This window comes from Ascaphus truei, chromosome 16 (assembly GCF_040206685.1).
Source record: "Ascaphus truei isolate aAscTru1 chromosome 16, aAscTru1.hap1, whole genome shotgun sequence".
Classification (NCBI taxonomy): domain Eukaryota; kingdom Metazoa; phylum Chordata; class Amphibia; order Anura; family Ascaphidae; genus Ascaphus; species Ascaphus truei.
This window is the reverse complement of record NC_134498.1, coordinates 53,556,703-53,572,513: the sequence shown is the minus strand read 5'-3', so window position 1 is coordinate 53,572,513 and position 15,811 is coordinate 53,556,703. Positions and strand designations below refer to the sequence as shown.

The window sequence follows — 15,811 nt, the reverse complement described above, 5'->3', positions numbered from 1 at the left end:
GCCGGGATTCCCAGCTTTACCGGCGCTCTCCTGTATATTATACCTAGTTATGAATGCTGGGATTCCCGGCTTTACCGGCGCTCTCCTGTATATTATACCTAGTTATGAATGCTGAGATTCCCGGCGTTACCGGCGCTCTCCTGCATATTATACCTAGTTATGAATGCTGGGATTCCCGGCTTTACCGGCGCTCTCCTGTATATTATACCTAGTTATGAATGCTGGGATTCCCGGCGTTACCGGCGCTCTCCTGTATATTATACCTAGTTATGAATGCCGGGATTCCCGGCTTTACCGGCGCTCTCCTGTATATTATACCTAGTTATGAATGCTGGGATTCCCGGCGTTACCGGCGCTCTCCTGTATATTATACCTAGTTATGAATGCTGGGATTCCCGGCGTTACCGGCGCTCTCCTGTATATTATACCTAGTTATGAATGCTGGGATTCCCGGCTTTACCGGCGCTCTCCTGTATATTATACCTAGTTATGAATGCTGGGATTCCCGGCGTTACCGGCGCTCTCCTGTATATTATACCTAGTTATGAATGCTGGGATTCCCGGCTTTACCGGCGCTCTCCTGTATATTATACCTAGTTATGAATGCTGGGATTCCCGGCGTTACCGGCGCTCTCCTGTATATTATACCTAGTTATGAATGCTGGGATTCCCGGCTTTACCGGCGCTCTCCTGTATATTATACCTAGTTATGAATGCTGGGGTTCCCGGCTTTACCGGCGCTCTCCTGTATATTATACCTAGTTATGAATGCCGGGATTCCCGGCTTTACCGGCGGTCTCCTGTATATTATACCTAGTTATGAATGCTGGGATTCCCGGCTTTACCGGCGCTCTCCTGTATATTATACCTAGTTATGAATGCTGGGATTCCCGGCGTTACCGGCGTTACCGGCGCTCTCCTGTATATTATACCTAGTTATGAATGCTGGGATTCCCGGCTTTACCGGCGCTCTCCTGTATATTATACCTAGTTATGAATGCTGGGATTCCCGGCGTTACCGGCGCTCTCCTGTATATTATACCTAGTTATGAATGCCGGGATTCCCGGCTTTACCGGCGCTCTCCTGTATATTATACCTAGTTATGAATGCCGGGATTCCCGGCGTTACCGGCGCTCTCCTGTATATTATACCTAGTTATGAATGCTGGGATTCCCGGCGTTACCGGCGCTCTCCTGTATATTATACCTAGTTATGAATGCTGGGATTCCCGGCTTTACCGGCGCTCTCCTGTATATTATACCTAGTTATGAATGCTGGGATTCCCGGCGTTACCGGCGCTCTCCTGTATATTATACCTAGTTATGAATGCTGGGATTCCCGGCTTTACCGGCGCTCTCCTGTATATTATACCTAGTTATGAATGCTGGGATTCCCGGCGTTACCGGCGCTCTCCTGTATATTATACCTAGTTATGAATGCTGGGATTCCCGGCTTTACCGGCGCTCTCCTGTATATTATACCTAGTTATGAATGCTGGGGTTCCCGGCTTTACCGGCGCTCTCCTGTATATTATACCTAGTTATGAATGCCGGGATTCCCGGCTTTACCGGCGGTCTCCTGTATATTATACCTAGTTATGAATGCTGGGATTCCCGGCGTTACCGGCGCTCTCCTGTATATTATACCTAGTTATGAATGCCGGGATTCCCAGCTTTACCGGCGCTCTCCTGTATATTATACCTAGTTATGAATGCTGGGATTCCCGGCTTTACCGGCGCTCTCCTGTATATTATACCTAGTTATGAATGCTGGGATTCCCGGCGTTACCGGCGCTCTCCTGCATATTATACCTAGTTATGAATGCTGGGATTCCCGGCTTTACCGGCGCTCTCCTGTATATTATACCTAGTTATGAATGCTGGGATTCCCGGCTTTACCGGCGCTCTCCTGTATATTATACCTAGTTATGAATGCTGGGATTCCCGGCGTTACCGGCGCTCTCCTGTATATTATACCTAGTTATGAATGCCGGGATTCCCGGCTTTACCGGCGCTCTCCTGTATATTATACCTAGTTATGAATGCTGGGATTCCTGGCGTTACCGGCGCTCTCCTGTATATTATACCTAGTTATGAATGCCGGGATTCCCGGCTTTACCGGCGCTCTCCTGTATATTATACCTAGTTATGAATGCCGGGATTCCCGGCGTTACCGGCGCTCTCCTGTATATTATACCTAGTTATGAATGCTGGGATTCCCGGCGTTACCGGCGCTCTCCTGTATATTATACCTAGTTATGAATGCTGGGATTCCCGGCTTTACCGGCGCTCTCCTGTATATTATACCTAGTTATGAATGCTGGGATTCCCGGCGTTACCGGCGCTCTCCTGTATATTATACCTAGTTATGAATGCTGGGATTCCCGGCTTTACCGGCGCTCTCCTGTATATTATACCTAGTTATGAATGCTGGGATTCCCGGCGTTACCGGCGCTCTCCTGTATATTATACCTAGTTATGAATGCTGGGATTCCCGGCTTTACCGGCGCTCTCCTGTATATTATACCTAGTTATGAATGCTGGGGTTCCCGGCTTTACCGGCGCTCTCCTGTATATTATACCTAGTTATGAATGCCGGGATTCCCGGCTTTACCGGCGGTCTCCTGTATATTATACCTAGTTATGAATGCTGGGATTCCCGGCGTTACCGGCGCTCTCCTGTATATTATACCTAGTTATGAATGCCGGGATTCCCAGCTTTACCGGCGCTCTCCTGTATATTATACCTAGTTATGAATGCTGGGATTCCCGGCTTTACCGGCGCTCTCCTGTATATTATACCTAGTTATGAATGCTGGGATTCCCGGCGTTACCGGCGCTCTCCTGCATATTATACCTAGTTATGAATGCTGGGATTCCCGGCTTTACCGGCGCTCTCCTGTATATTATACCTAGTTATGAATGCTGGGATTCCCGGCTTTACCGGCGCTCTCCTGTATATTATACCTAGTTATGAATGCTGGGATTCCCGGCGTTACCGGCGCTCTCCTGTATATTATACCTAGTTATGAATGCCGGGATTCCCGGCTTTACCGGCGCTCTCCTGTATATTATACCTAGTTATGAATGCTGGGATTCCCGGCGTTACCGGCGCTCTCCTGTATATTATACCTAGTTATGAATGCTGGGATTCCCGGCGTTACCGGCGCTCTCCTGTATATTATACCTAGTTATGAATGCTGGGATTCCCGGCTTTACCGGCGCTCTCCTGTATATTATACCTAGTTATGAATGCTGGGATTCCCGGCGTTACCGGCGCTCTCCTGTATATTATACCTAGTTATGAATGCTGGGATTCCCGGCTTTACCGGCGCTCTCCTGTATATTATACCTAGTTATGAATGCTGGGATTCCCGGCGTTACCGGTGCTCTCCTGTATATTATACCTAGTTATGAATGCCGGGATTCCCGGCTTTACCGGCGCTCTCCTGTATATTATACCTAGTTATGAATGCTGGGATTCCCGGCGTTACCGGCGCTCTCCTGTATATTATACCTAGTTATGAATGCTGGGATTCCCGGCGTTACCGGCGCTCTCCTGTATATTATACCTAGTTATGAATGCTGGGATTCCCGGCTTTACCGGCGCTCTCCTGTATATTATACCTAGTTATGAATGCTGGGATTCCCGGCGTTACCGGCGCTCTCCTGTATATTATACCTAGTTATGAATGCTGGGATTCCCGGCTTTACCGGCGCTCTCCTGTATATTATACCTAGTTATGAATGCTGGGATTCCCGGCGTTACCGGCGCTCTCCTGTATATTATACCTAGTTATGAATGCTGGGATTCCCGGCGTTACCGGCGCTCTCCTGTATATTATACCTAGTTATGAATGCTGGGATTCCCGGCTTTACCGGCGCTCTCCTGTATATTATACCTAGTTATGAATGCTGGGATTCCCGGCTTTACCGGCGCTCTCCTGTATATTATACCTAGTTATGAATGCTGGGATTCCCGGCTTTACCGGCGCTCTCCTGTATATTATACTTAGTTATGAATGCTGGGATTCCCGGCGTTACCGGCGCTCTCCTGTATATTATACCTAGTTATGAATGCTGGGATTCCCGGCGTTACCGGCGCTCTCCTGTATATTATACCTAGTTATGAATGCTGGGATTCCCGGTGTTACCGGCGCTCTCCTGTATATTATACCTAGTTATGAATGCTGGGATTCCCGGCTTTACCGGCGCTCTCCTGTATATTATACCTAGTTATGAATGCCGGGATTCCCGGCTTTACCGGCGCTCTCCTGTATATTATACCTAGTTATGAATGCCGGGATTCCCGGCTTTACCGGCGCTCTCCTGCATATTATACCTAGTTATGAATGCTGGGATTCCCGGCTTTACCGGCGCTCTCCTGTATATATAATACCTAGTTATGAATGCTGGGATTCCCGGCTTTACCGGCGCTCTCCTGTATATTATACTTAGTAATGAATGCTGGGATTCCCGGCTTTACCGGCGCTCTCCTGTATATTATACCTAGTTATGAATGCTGGGATTCCCGGCTTTACCGGCGCTCTCCTGTATATTATACTTAGTAATGAATGCTGGGATTCCCGGCGTTACCGGCGCTCTCCTGTATATTATACCTAGTTATGAATGCTGGGATTCCCGGCGTTACCGGCGCTCTCCTGTATATTATACCTAGTTATGAATGCTGGGATTCCCGGTGTTACCGGCGCTCTCCTGTATATTTTACCTAGTTATGAATGCTGGGATTCCCGGCTTTACCGGCGCTCTCCTGTATATTATACCTAGTTATGAATGCCGGGATTCCCGGCTTTACCGGCGCTCTCCTGTATATTATACCTAGTTATGAATGCCGGGATTCCCGGCTTTACCGGCGCTCTCCTGCATATTATACCTAGTTATGAATGCTGGGATTCCCGGCTTTACCGGCGCTCTCCTGTATATATAATACCTAGTTATGAATGCTGGGATTCCCGGCTTTACCGGCGCTCTCCTGTATATTATACTTAGTAATGAATGCTGGGATTCCCGGCTTTACCGGCGCTCTCCTGTATATTATACCTAGTTATGAATGCTGGGATTCCCGGCTTTACCGGCGCTCTCCTGTATATTATACTTAGTAATGAATGCTGGGATTCCCGGCGTTACCGGCGCTCTCCTGTATATTATACCTAGTTATGAATGCTGGGATTCCCGGCTTTACCGGCGCTCTCCTGCATATTATACCTAGTTATGAATGCTGGGATTCCCGGCGTTACCGGCGCTCTCCTGTATATTATACTTAGTAATGAATGCTGGGATTCCAGGCTTTACCGGTGCTCTCCTGTATATTATACCTAGTTATGAATGCTGGGATTCCCGGCTTTACCGGTGCTCTCCTGTATATTATACCTAGTTATGAATGCTGGGATTCCCGGCGTTACCGGCGCTCTCCTGTATATTATACCTAGTTATTAATGCTGGGATTCCCGGCTTTACCGGTGCTCTCCTGTATATTATACCTAGTTATGAATGCTGGGATTCCCGGCGTTACCAGCGCTCTCCTGTATATTATACCTAGTTATGAATGTTGGGATTCCCGGCTTTACCGGCGCTCTCCTGCATATTATACCTAGTTATGAATGCTGGGATTCCCGGCGTTACCGGCGCTCTCCTGTATATTATACCTAGTTATGAATGCTGGGATTCCCGGCGTTACCAGCGCTCTCCTGTATATTATACCTAGTTATGAATGCTGGGATTCCCGGCTTTACCGGCGCTCTCCTGTATATTATACCTAGTTATGAGTGCTGGGATTCCCGGCGTTACCGGCGCTCTCCTGTATATTATACCTAGTTAAGAATGCTGGGATTCCCGGCGTTACCGGCGCTCTCCTGTATATTATACCTAGTTATGAATGCTGGGATTCCTGGCTTTACCGGCGCTCTCCTGTATATTATACCTAGTTATGAATGCTGGGATTCCCGGCGTTACCGGCGCTCTCCTGTATATTATACTTAGTAATGAATGCTGGGATTCCCGGCTTTACCGGTGCTCTCCTGTATATTATACCTAGTTATGAATGCTGGGATTCCCGGCTTTACCGGTGCTCTCCTGTATATTATACCTAGTTATGAATGCTGGGATTCCCGGCGTTACCGGCGCTCTCCTGTATATTATACCTAGTTATGAATGCTGGGATTCCCGGCTTTACCGGCGCTCTCCTGCATATTATACCTAGTTATGAATGCTGGGATTCCCGGCTTTACCGGCGCTCTCCTGTATATTATACCTAGTTATGAATGCTGGGATTCCCGGCGTTTGTATATTATACCTAGTTATGAATGCTGGGATTCCCGGCGTTACCGGCGCTCTCCTGTATATTATACCTAGTTATGAATGCTGGGATTCCCGGCTTTACCGGCGCTCTCCTGTATATTATACCTAGTTATGAATGCTGGGATTCCCGGCTTTACCGGCGCTCTCCTGTATATTATACCTAGTTATGAATGCTGGGATTCCCGGCGTTACCAGCGCTCTCCTGTATATTATACCTAGATATGAATGCTTGGATTCCCGGCTTTACCGGCGCTCTCCTGCATATTATACCTAGTTATGAATGCTGGGATTCCCGGCTTTACCGGCGCTCTCCTGTATATTATACCTAGTTATGAATGCTGGGATTCCCGGCGTTACCGGCGCTCTCCTGTATATTATACCTAGTAATGGATGCCGGGATTCCCGGCGTTACCGGCGCTCTCCTGTATATTATACCTAGTTATGAATGCTGGGATTCCCGGCGTTACCGGCGCTCTCCTGTATATTATACCTAGTTATGAATGCTGGGATTCCCGGCTTCACCGGCGCTCTCCTGTATATTATACCTAGTTATGAATGCTGGGATTCCCGGCGTTACCGGCGCTCTCCTGTATATTATACCTAGTTATGAATGCTGGGATTCCCGGCTTTACCGGCGCTCTCCTGTATATTATACCTAGTTATGAATGCTGGGATAGTAAATAAACTGAAGAATTGAAGAATTGTAATACAATATAAATATAATACAAATATAATATAAAAAATATAATAGAAATGTAATACGCGCTGGTGTGTAATGCGCGCTGGTGTGTAATGCGCGCTGGTGTGTAATACGCCCTGGTGTGTAATACGCGCTGGTGTGTAATACGCCCTGGTGTGTAATACGCGCTGGTGTGTAATGCGCCCTGGTGTGTAATGCGCGCTGATGAGTAATACGCGCTGGTGTGTAATACGCCCTGGTGTGTAATACGCGCTGGTGTGTAATACGCCCTGGTGTGTAATACGCGCTGGTGTGTAATTCGCGCTGGTGTGTAATACGCGCTGGTGTGTAATACGCCCTGGTGTGTAATACGCGCTGGTGTGTAATACGCCCTGGTGTGTAATACGCGCTGGTGTGTAATACGCGCTGGTGTGTAATACGCGCTGGTGTGTAATGCGCCCTGGTGTGTAATGCGCCCTGGTGTGTAATGCGCCCTGGTGTGTAATGCGCCCTGGTGTGTAATGCGCCCTGGTGTGTAATACGCCCTGGTGTGTAATACGCCCTGGTGTGTAATGCGCCCTGGTGTGTAATGCGCGCTGGTGTGTAATACGCGCTGATGAGTAATACGCGCGCTGGTGTGTAATACGCGCGCTGGTGTGTAATACGCCCTGGTGTGTAATATGCCCTGGTGTGTAATACGCCCTGGTGTGTAATACGCGCTGGTGTGTAATACGCCCTGGTGTGTAATACGCCCTGGTGTGTAATACGCGCTGGTGTGTAATACGCGCTGGTGTGTAATACGCTCTGGTGTGTAATACGCGCTGGTGTGTAATACGCGCTGGTGTGTAATACGCGCTGGTGTGTAATGCGCGCTGGTGTGTAATGCGCCCTGGTGTGTAATGCGCCCTGGTGTGTAATGCGCCCTGGTGTGTAATGCGCCCTGGTGTGTAATGCGCCCTGGTGTGTAATGCGCCCTGGTGTGTAATGCGCCCTGGTGTGTAATGCGCCCTGGTGTGTAATGCGCCCTGGTGTGTAATGCGCCCTGGTGTGTAATGCGCGCTGGTGTGTAATACGCGCGCTGGTGTGTAATACGCGCGCTGGTGTGTAATACGCCCTGGTGTGTAATACGCGCTGGTGTGTAATACGCGCTGGTGTGTAATACGCGCTGATGAGTAATACGCGCTGATGAGTAATACGCCCTGGTGTGTAATGCGCCCTGGTGTGTAATACGCCCTGGTGTGTAATACGCCCTGGTGTGTAATACGCCCTGGTGTGTAATACGCCCTGGTGTGTAATACGCCCTGGTGTGTAATACGCCCTGGTGTGTAATACGCCCTGGTGTGTAATGCGCGCTGGTGTGTAGTGCGCGCTGGTGTGTAATACGCCCTGGTGTGTAATACGCGCTGGTGTGTAATACGCCCTTTTATCCCAACGGAGGGGGGAGTGCGTGGTCGGACTGAAGGGAAGTACCGCAGGCCCTATGGGTCTGTGGGAACGGACCCAAAGAAGGGGCATCCCACCCCGAAACGTTGCCCCCCTCATCCTTTCACATCTCACTTTCCCACTGTTGTCTTATACCCCTTTCCCTTCCCCACCTCCTTTGTGTCATTCCCCTTCCCCCCCCCCCCCCCCTCCTTTACGTTTGGTCCGTGTCTGCATATACACGATGAGATTGCTCATAATACGGCATTAAGTGTAGTGTCCGATTGTTCATTTAATAGTTTTCTTTTGACATATACCCAGTATCGAATTCTCATTAATTCAGTTTTGGGAATCCACCTATCCATTCACATTGAATAACTCCTGCCGGCTGTTTTAAATATGGCCGCCCCAAACCAGTGTTTACTTCCCTAAATTACCCCTCACTGCGGCTTTAATTCCCCTCCACTCCCCTGTGTGAAAGCAGGACAGGCATGTCGGAATTAAAGCCCCTGAAGCTCCTCCCTGCATCTCATGCCGCCCCCCCCTCCCTCAGCTCATCACATAATATCATTAGAATTCCTTTTGCATGTCATATAAACCCATTTTTGTCTTTGTCTTTTTGTTTTTTTCCCCATCTCATCTCCACTCCCTTCTTCCCCTCATCTTTCTCCCCTTCATCCTCCCCTCCTCTCCCCTTCATCCTCCCCTTCATCCTCCCCTCCTCTCCCCTCCTCTCCCCTTCATCCTCCCCTCCTCTCCCCTTCATCCTCCCCTCCTCTCCCCTCCTCTCCCCTTCATCCTCCCCTCTTCTCCTGCTCTCTGTCCCTCTTCTACATCTCCCCCCCCCCCCATGCCCACCCCTCCGACCTGCAGTACATCAAATCTAAGCGTAAAAAGAGTTTCCGACTGTCTCGCAAGTTTCCGTTTTACAAGAGCCTTGTTCAGGAGACAGGCACTGCACGTAAGTAAGGTGTGTGTGTGTCAGGGCAAGATGGAGGTGTGTGTGTGTGTGTGTCAGGGCAGGATGGAGGTTTGTGTGTGTGTGTGTGTGTGGCAGGATGGAGGGGCGGTGACGTGTGTGTGTATGTGGCAGGATGGAGGGGCAGTGACGTGTGTGTGTGCACGCAGGATGGAGGGGCAGTGAAGTGTGCGCGCGCAGGATGGAGGGGCAGTGAAGTGCGTGCGCGCGCAGGATGGTGGGGCAGTGACGTGTATGCGCGCGCAGGGTGGAGGTTGACGTGTGTGTTTGGCGCAGGATGGAGGTTGACGTGTGTGTTTGGCGCAGGATGGAGGTTGTGACGTGTGTGTTTGGTGCAGGATGGAGGTTGTGACGTGTGTGTGTTTGGCGCAGGATGGAGGTTGACGTGTGTGTGTTTGGCGCAGGATGGAGGTTGACGTGTGTGTGTTTGGAGCAGGATGGAGGTTGACGTGTGTGTGTTTGGCGCAGGATGGAGGTTGTGACATGTGTGTGTTTGGCGCAGGATGGAGGTTGACGTGTGTGTGTTTGGCGCAGGATGGAGGTTGACGTGTGTGTGTTTGGCGCAGGATGGAGGTTGTGACGTGTGTGTGTTTGGCGCAGGATGGAGGTTGACGTGTGTGTGTTTGGCGCAGGATGGAGGTTGTGACGTGTGTGTGTTTGGCGCAGGATGGAGGTTGTGACGTGTGTGTGTTTGGCGCAGGATGGAGGTTGTGACGTGTGTGTGTTTGGCGCAGGATGGAGGTTGACGTGTGTGTGTTTGGTGCAGGATGGAGGTTGTGACGTGTGTGTTTGGTGCAGGATGGAGGTTGTGACGTGTGTGTTTGGTGCAGGATGGAGGTTGACGTGTGTGTGTTTGGCGCAGGATGGAGGTTGACGTGTGTGTGTTTGGCGCAGGATGGAGGTTGTGACGTGTGTGTGTTTGGCGCAGGATGGAGGTTGTGACGTGTGTGTGTTTGGCGCAGGATGGAGGTTGTGACGTGTGTGTGTTTGGCGCAGGATGGAGGTTGACGTGTGTGTTTGGCGCAGGATGGAGGTTGACGTGTGTGTGTTTGGCGCAGGATGGAGGTTGACGTGTGTGTGTTTGGCGCAGGATGGAGGTTGTGACGTGTGTGTTTAACGCAGGATGGAGGTTGATGTGTGTGTGTTTGGCGCAGGATGGAGGTTGACGTGTGTGTTTGGCGCAGGATGGAGGTTGTGACGTGTGTGTTTGGCGCAGGATGGAGGTTGACGTGTGTGTTTTGCGCAGGATGGAGGTTGTGACGTGTGTGTTTGGCGCAGGATGGAGGTTGTGACGTGTGTGTGTTTGGTGCAGAATGGAGGTTGACGTGTGTGTTTGGCGCAGGATGGAGGTTGACGTGTGTGTGTTTGGCGCAGGATGGAGGTTGACGTGTGTGTGTTTGGCGCAGGATGGAGGATGACGTGTGTGTGTTTGGCGCAGGATGGAGGTTGACGTGTGTGTGTTTGGCGCAGGATGGAGGTTGACGTGTGTGTGTTTGGCGCAGAATGGAGGATGACGTGTGTGTGTTTGGCGCAGGATGGAGGTTGTGACGTGTGTGTGTTTGGCGCAGGATGGAGGTTGACGTGTGTGTGTTTGGCGCAGGATGGAGGTTGACGTGTTTGTTTGGCGCAGGATGGAGGTTGACGTGTGTGTGTTTGGCGCAGGATGGAGGTTGACGTGTGTGTGTTTGGCGCAGGATGGAGGTTGACGTGTTTGTTTGGCGCAGGATGGAGGTTGTGACGTGTGTGTGTGTTTGGCGCAGGATGGAGGTTGACGTGTGTGTGTTTGGCGCAGGATGGAGGTTGACGTGTGTGTGTTTGGCGCAGGATGGAGGATGACGTGTGTGTGTTTGGCGCAGGATGGAGGTTGTGACGTGTGTGTGTTTGGTGCAGGATGGAGGTTGTGACGTGTGTGTGTGTTTGGCGCAGGATGGAGGTTGACGTGTGTGTGTTTGGCGCAGGATGGAGGTTGACGTGTGTGTGTTTGGTGCAGGATGGAGGTTGTGACGTGTGTGTGTTTGGCGCAGGATGGAGGGTGTGACGTGTGTGTTTGGCGCAGGATGGAGGTTGACGTGTGTGTGTTTGGCGCAGGATGGAGGTTGTGACGTGTGTGTGTTTGGCGCAGGATGGAGGTTGACGTGTGTGTGTGTTTGGCGCAGGATGGAGGTTGACGTGTGTGTGTTTGGCGCAGGATGGAGGATGACGTGTGTGTGTTTGGCGCAGGATGGAGGTTGTGACGTGTGTGTGTTTGGTGCAGGATGGAGGTTGTGACGTGTGTGTGTGTGTTTGGCGCAGGATGGAGGTTGACGTGTGTGTGTTTGGCGCAGGATGGAGGATGACGTGTGTGTGTTTGGCGCAGGATGGAGGTTGACGTGTGTGTGTTTGGCGCAGGATGGAGGTTGACGTGTGTGTGTTTGGCGCAGAATGGAGGATGACGTGTGTGTGTTTGGCGCAGGATGGAGGTTGTGACGTGTGTGTGTTTGGCGCAGGATGGAGGTTGACGTGTGTGTTTGGCGCAGGATGGAGGTTGACGTGTTTGTTTGGCGCAGGATGGAGGTTGACGTGTGTGTGTTTGGCGCAGGATGGAGGTTGACGTGTGTGTGTTTGGCGCAGGATGGAGGTTGACGTGTTTGTTTGGCGCAGGATGGAGGTTGTGACGTGTGTGTGTTTGGCGCAGGATGGAGGTTGACGTGTGTGTGTTTGGCGCAGGATGGAGGTTGACGTGTGTGTGTTTGGCGCAGGATGGAGGATGACGTGTGTGTGTTTGGCGCAGGATGGAGGTTGTGACGTGTGTGTGTTTGGTGCAGGATGGAGGTTGTGACGTGTGTGTGTGTTTGGCGCAGGATGGAGGTTGACGTGTGTGTGTTTGGCGCAGGATGGAGGTTGAAGTGTGTGTGTTTGGTGCAGGATGGAGGTTGTGACGTGTGTGTGTTTGGCGCAGGATGGAGGGTGTGACGTGTGTGTTTGGCGCAGGATGGAGGTTGACGTGTGTGTGTTTGGCGCAGGATGGAGGTTGACGTGTGTGTGTTTGGCGCAGAATGGAGGATGACGTGTGTGTGTTTGGCGCAGGATGGAGGTTGTGACGTGTGTGTGTTTGGCGCAGGATGGAGGTTGACGTGTGTGTGTGTTTGGCGCAGGATGGAGGTTGACGTGTTTGTTTGGCGCAGGATGGAGGTTGACGTGTGTGTGTTTGGCGCAGGATGGAGGTTGACGTGTGTGTGTTTGGCGCAGGATGGAGGTTGACGTGTTTGTTTGGCGCAGGATGGAGGTTGTGACGTGTGTGTGTTTGGCGCAGGATGGAGGTTGACGTGTGTGTGTTTGGCGCAGGATGGAGGTTGACGTGTGTGTGTTTGGCGCAGGATGGAGGATGACGTGTGTGTGTTTGGTGCAGGATGGAGGTTGTGACGTGTGTGTGTTTGGCGCAGGATGGAGGTTGACGTGTGTGTGTTTGGCGCAGGATGGAGGTTGTGACGTGTGTGTGTGTTTGGCGCAGGATGGAGGTTGACGTGTGTGTGTTTGGCGCAGGATGGAGGTTGTGACGTGTGTGTGTTTGGCGCAGGATGGAGGTTGACGTGTGTGTGTTTGGTGCAGGATGGAGTTTGTGACGTGTGTGTGTTTGGCGCAGGATGGAGGTTGACGTGTGTGTGTTTGGCGCAGGATGGAGGTTGTGACGTGTGTGTGTTTGGCGCAGGATGGAGGTTGACGTGTGTGTGTTTGGCGCAGGATGGAGGTTGTGACGTGTGTGTGTGTTTGGCGCAGGATGGAGGTTGACGTGTGTGTGTTTGGCGCAGGATGGAGGTTGACGTGTGTGTGTTTGGTGCAGGATGGAGGTTGTGACGTGTGTGTGTTTGGCGCAGGATGGAGGGTGTGACGTGTGTGTTTGGCGCAGGATGGAGGTTGACGTGTGTGTGTTTGGCGCAGGATGGAGGTTGACGTGTGTGTGTGTGTTTGGCGCAGGATGGAGGTTGACGTGTGTGTGTTTGGCGCAGGATGGAGGTTGACGTGTGTGTGTTTGGCGCAGGATGGAGGTTGTGACGTGTGTGTGTTTGGTGCAGGATGGAGGTTGTGACGTGTGTGTGTTTGGCGCAGGATGGAGGGTGTGACGTGTGTGTTTGGCGCAGGATGGAGGTTGACGTGTGTGTGTTTGGCGCAGGATGGAGGTTGACGTGTGTGTGTTTGGCGCAGGATGGAGGTTGACGTGTGTGTGTTTGGCGCAGGATGGAGGTTGACGTGTATGTGTTTGGCGCAGGATGGAGGTTGTGACGTGTGTGTGTTTGGCGCAGGATGGAGGATGACGTGTGTGTGTTTGGCGCAGGATGGAGGTTGTGACGTGTGTGTGTTTGGTGCAGGATGGAGGTTGTGACGTGTGTGTGTTTGGCGCAGGATGGAGGTTGACGTGTGTGTGTTTGGCGCAGGATGGAGGTTGTGACGTGTGTGTGTGTTTGGCGCAGGATGGAGGTTGACGTGTGTGTGTTTGGCGCAGGATGGAGGTTGACGTGTGTGTGTTTGGCGCAGGATGGAGGTTGACGTGTGTGTGTTTGGCGCAGGATGGAGGTTTTGACGTGTGTGTGTTTGGCGCAGGATGGAGGATGACGTGTGTGTGTTTGGCGCAGGATGGAGGTTGACGTGTGTGTGTTTGGCGCAGGATGGAGGTTGACGTGTGTGTGTTTGGCGCAGGATGGAGGTTGACGTGTGTGTGTTTGGCGCAGGATGGAGGTTGTGACGTGTGTGTTTGGCGCAGGATGGAGGTTGACGTGTGTGTGTTTGGCGCAGGATGGAGGTTGTGACGTGTGTGTGTGTTTGGCGCAGGATGGAGGTTGACGTGTGTGTGTTTGGCGCAGGATGGAGGTTGTGACGTATGTGTGTTTGGCGCAGGATGGAGGTTGTGACGTGTGTGTGTTTGGCGCAGGATGGAGGTTGACGTGTGTGTGTTTGGCGCAGGATGGAGGTTGACGTGTGTGTGTTTGGCGCAGGATGGAGGTTGACGTGTGTGTGTTTGGCGCAGGATGGAGGTTGACGTGTGTGTGTTTGGCGCAAGATGGAGGTTGTGACGTGTGTGTGTTTGGCGCAGGATGGAGGTTGTGACGTGTGTGTGTTTGGCGCAGGATGGAGGTTGTGACGTGTGTGTGTTTCGCGCAGGATGGAGGTTGTGACGTGTGGGTGTTTGTCGCAGGATGGAGGTTGTGACGTGTGTGTGTTTGGCGCAGGATGGAGGTTGACGTGTGTGTGTTTGGCGCAGGATGGAGGTTGACGTGTGTGTGTTTGGCGCAGGATGGAGGTTGACGTGTGTGTGTTTGGCGCAGGATGGAGGTTGTGACGTGTGTGTGTTTGGCGCAGGATGGAGGTTGACGTGTGTGTGTTTGGCGCAGGATGGAGGTTGACGTGTGTGTGTTTGGCGCAGGATGGAGGTTGACGTGTGTGTGTTTGGCGCAGGATGGAGGTTGACGTGTGTGTGTTTGGCGCAGGATGGAGGTTGACGTGTGTGTGTTTGGCGCAGGATGGAGGTTGACGTGTGTGTGTTTGGCGCAGGATGGAGGTTGTGACGTTTGTGTGTTTGGCGCAGGATGGAGGTTGACGTGTGTGTGTTTGGCGCAGGATGGAGGTTGACGTGTGTGTGTTTGGCGCAGGATGGAGGTTGACGTGTGTGTGTTTGGCGCAGGATGGAGGTTGACGTGTGTGTGTTTGGCGCAGGATGGAGGTTGACGTGTGTGTGTTTGGCGCAGGATGGAGGTTGTGACGTGTGTGTGTTTGGCGCAGGATGGAGTTTGTGACGTGTGTGTGTTTGGCGCAGGATGGAGGTTGACGTGTGTGTGTTTGGCGCAGGATGGAGGTTGTGACGTGTGTGTGTTTGGCGCAGGATGGAGGTTGACGTGTGTGTGTTTGGCGCAGGATGGAGGTTGACGTGTGTGTGTTTGGCGCAGGATGGAGGTTGACGTGTGTGTGTTTGGCGCAGGATGGAGGTTGTCGTGTGTGTGTTTGGCGCAGGATGGAGGGTGTGACGTTTGTGTGTTTGGCGCAGGATGGAGGTTGACGTGTGTGTGTTTGGCGCAGGATGGAGGTTGACGTGTGTGTGTTTGGCGCAGGATGGAGGTTGACGTGTGTGTGTTTGGCGCAGGATGGAGGTTGAAGTGTGTGTGTTTGGCGCAGGATGGAGGTTGACGTGTGTGTGTTTGGCGCAGGATGGAGGTTGTGACGTGTGTGTTTGGCGCAGGATGGAGGTTGACGTGTGTGTGTTTGGCGCAGGATGGAGGTTGACGTGTGTGTGTTTGGCGCAGGATGGAGGTTGACGTGTGTGTGTTTGGCGCAGGATGGAGGTTGACGTGTGTGTGTTTGGCGCAGGATGGAGGTTGACGTGTGTGTGTTTGGCGCAGGATGGAGGTTGACGTGTGTGTGTTTGGCGCAGGATGGAGGTTGTG

General features: G+C 51.8%; 1 protein-coding gene across 5 annotated transcripts in view; it reads left to right on the top strand.

The window, feature by feature from the left end:
- Positions 1-15,811, top strand: part of LOC142467647 (disks large homolog 3) — an 85,458-nt gene that overhangs the window by 24,207 nt on the left and 45,440 nt on the right. For 3 of the 5 annotated variants that reach the window (XR_012788449.1, XM_075573588.1, XM_075573589.1), the window contains exon 5: positions 9,293-9,380. The exons of the other annotated variants lie outside the window; for them this stretch is intronic. Coding sequence is in view for 2 of the 3 variants with exons in the window: in XM_075573588.1 (XP_075429703.1) it covers positions 9,293-9,380 (88 nt within the window). In the remaining variant the exon portion in view is untranslated. The remainder of the gene's footprint in view (positions 1-9,292; positions 9,381-15,811) is intronic. 5 annotated transcript variants of the gene reach the window in all.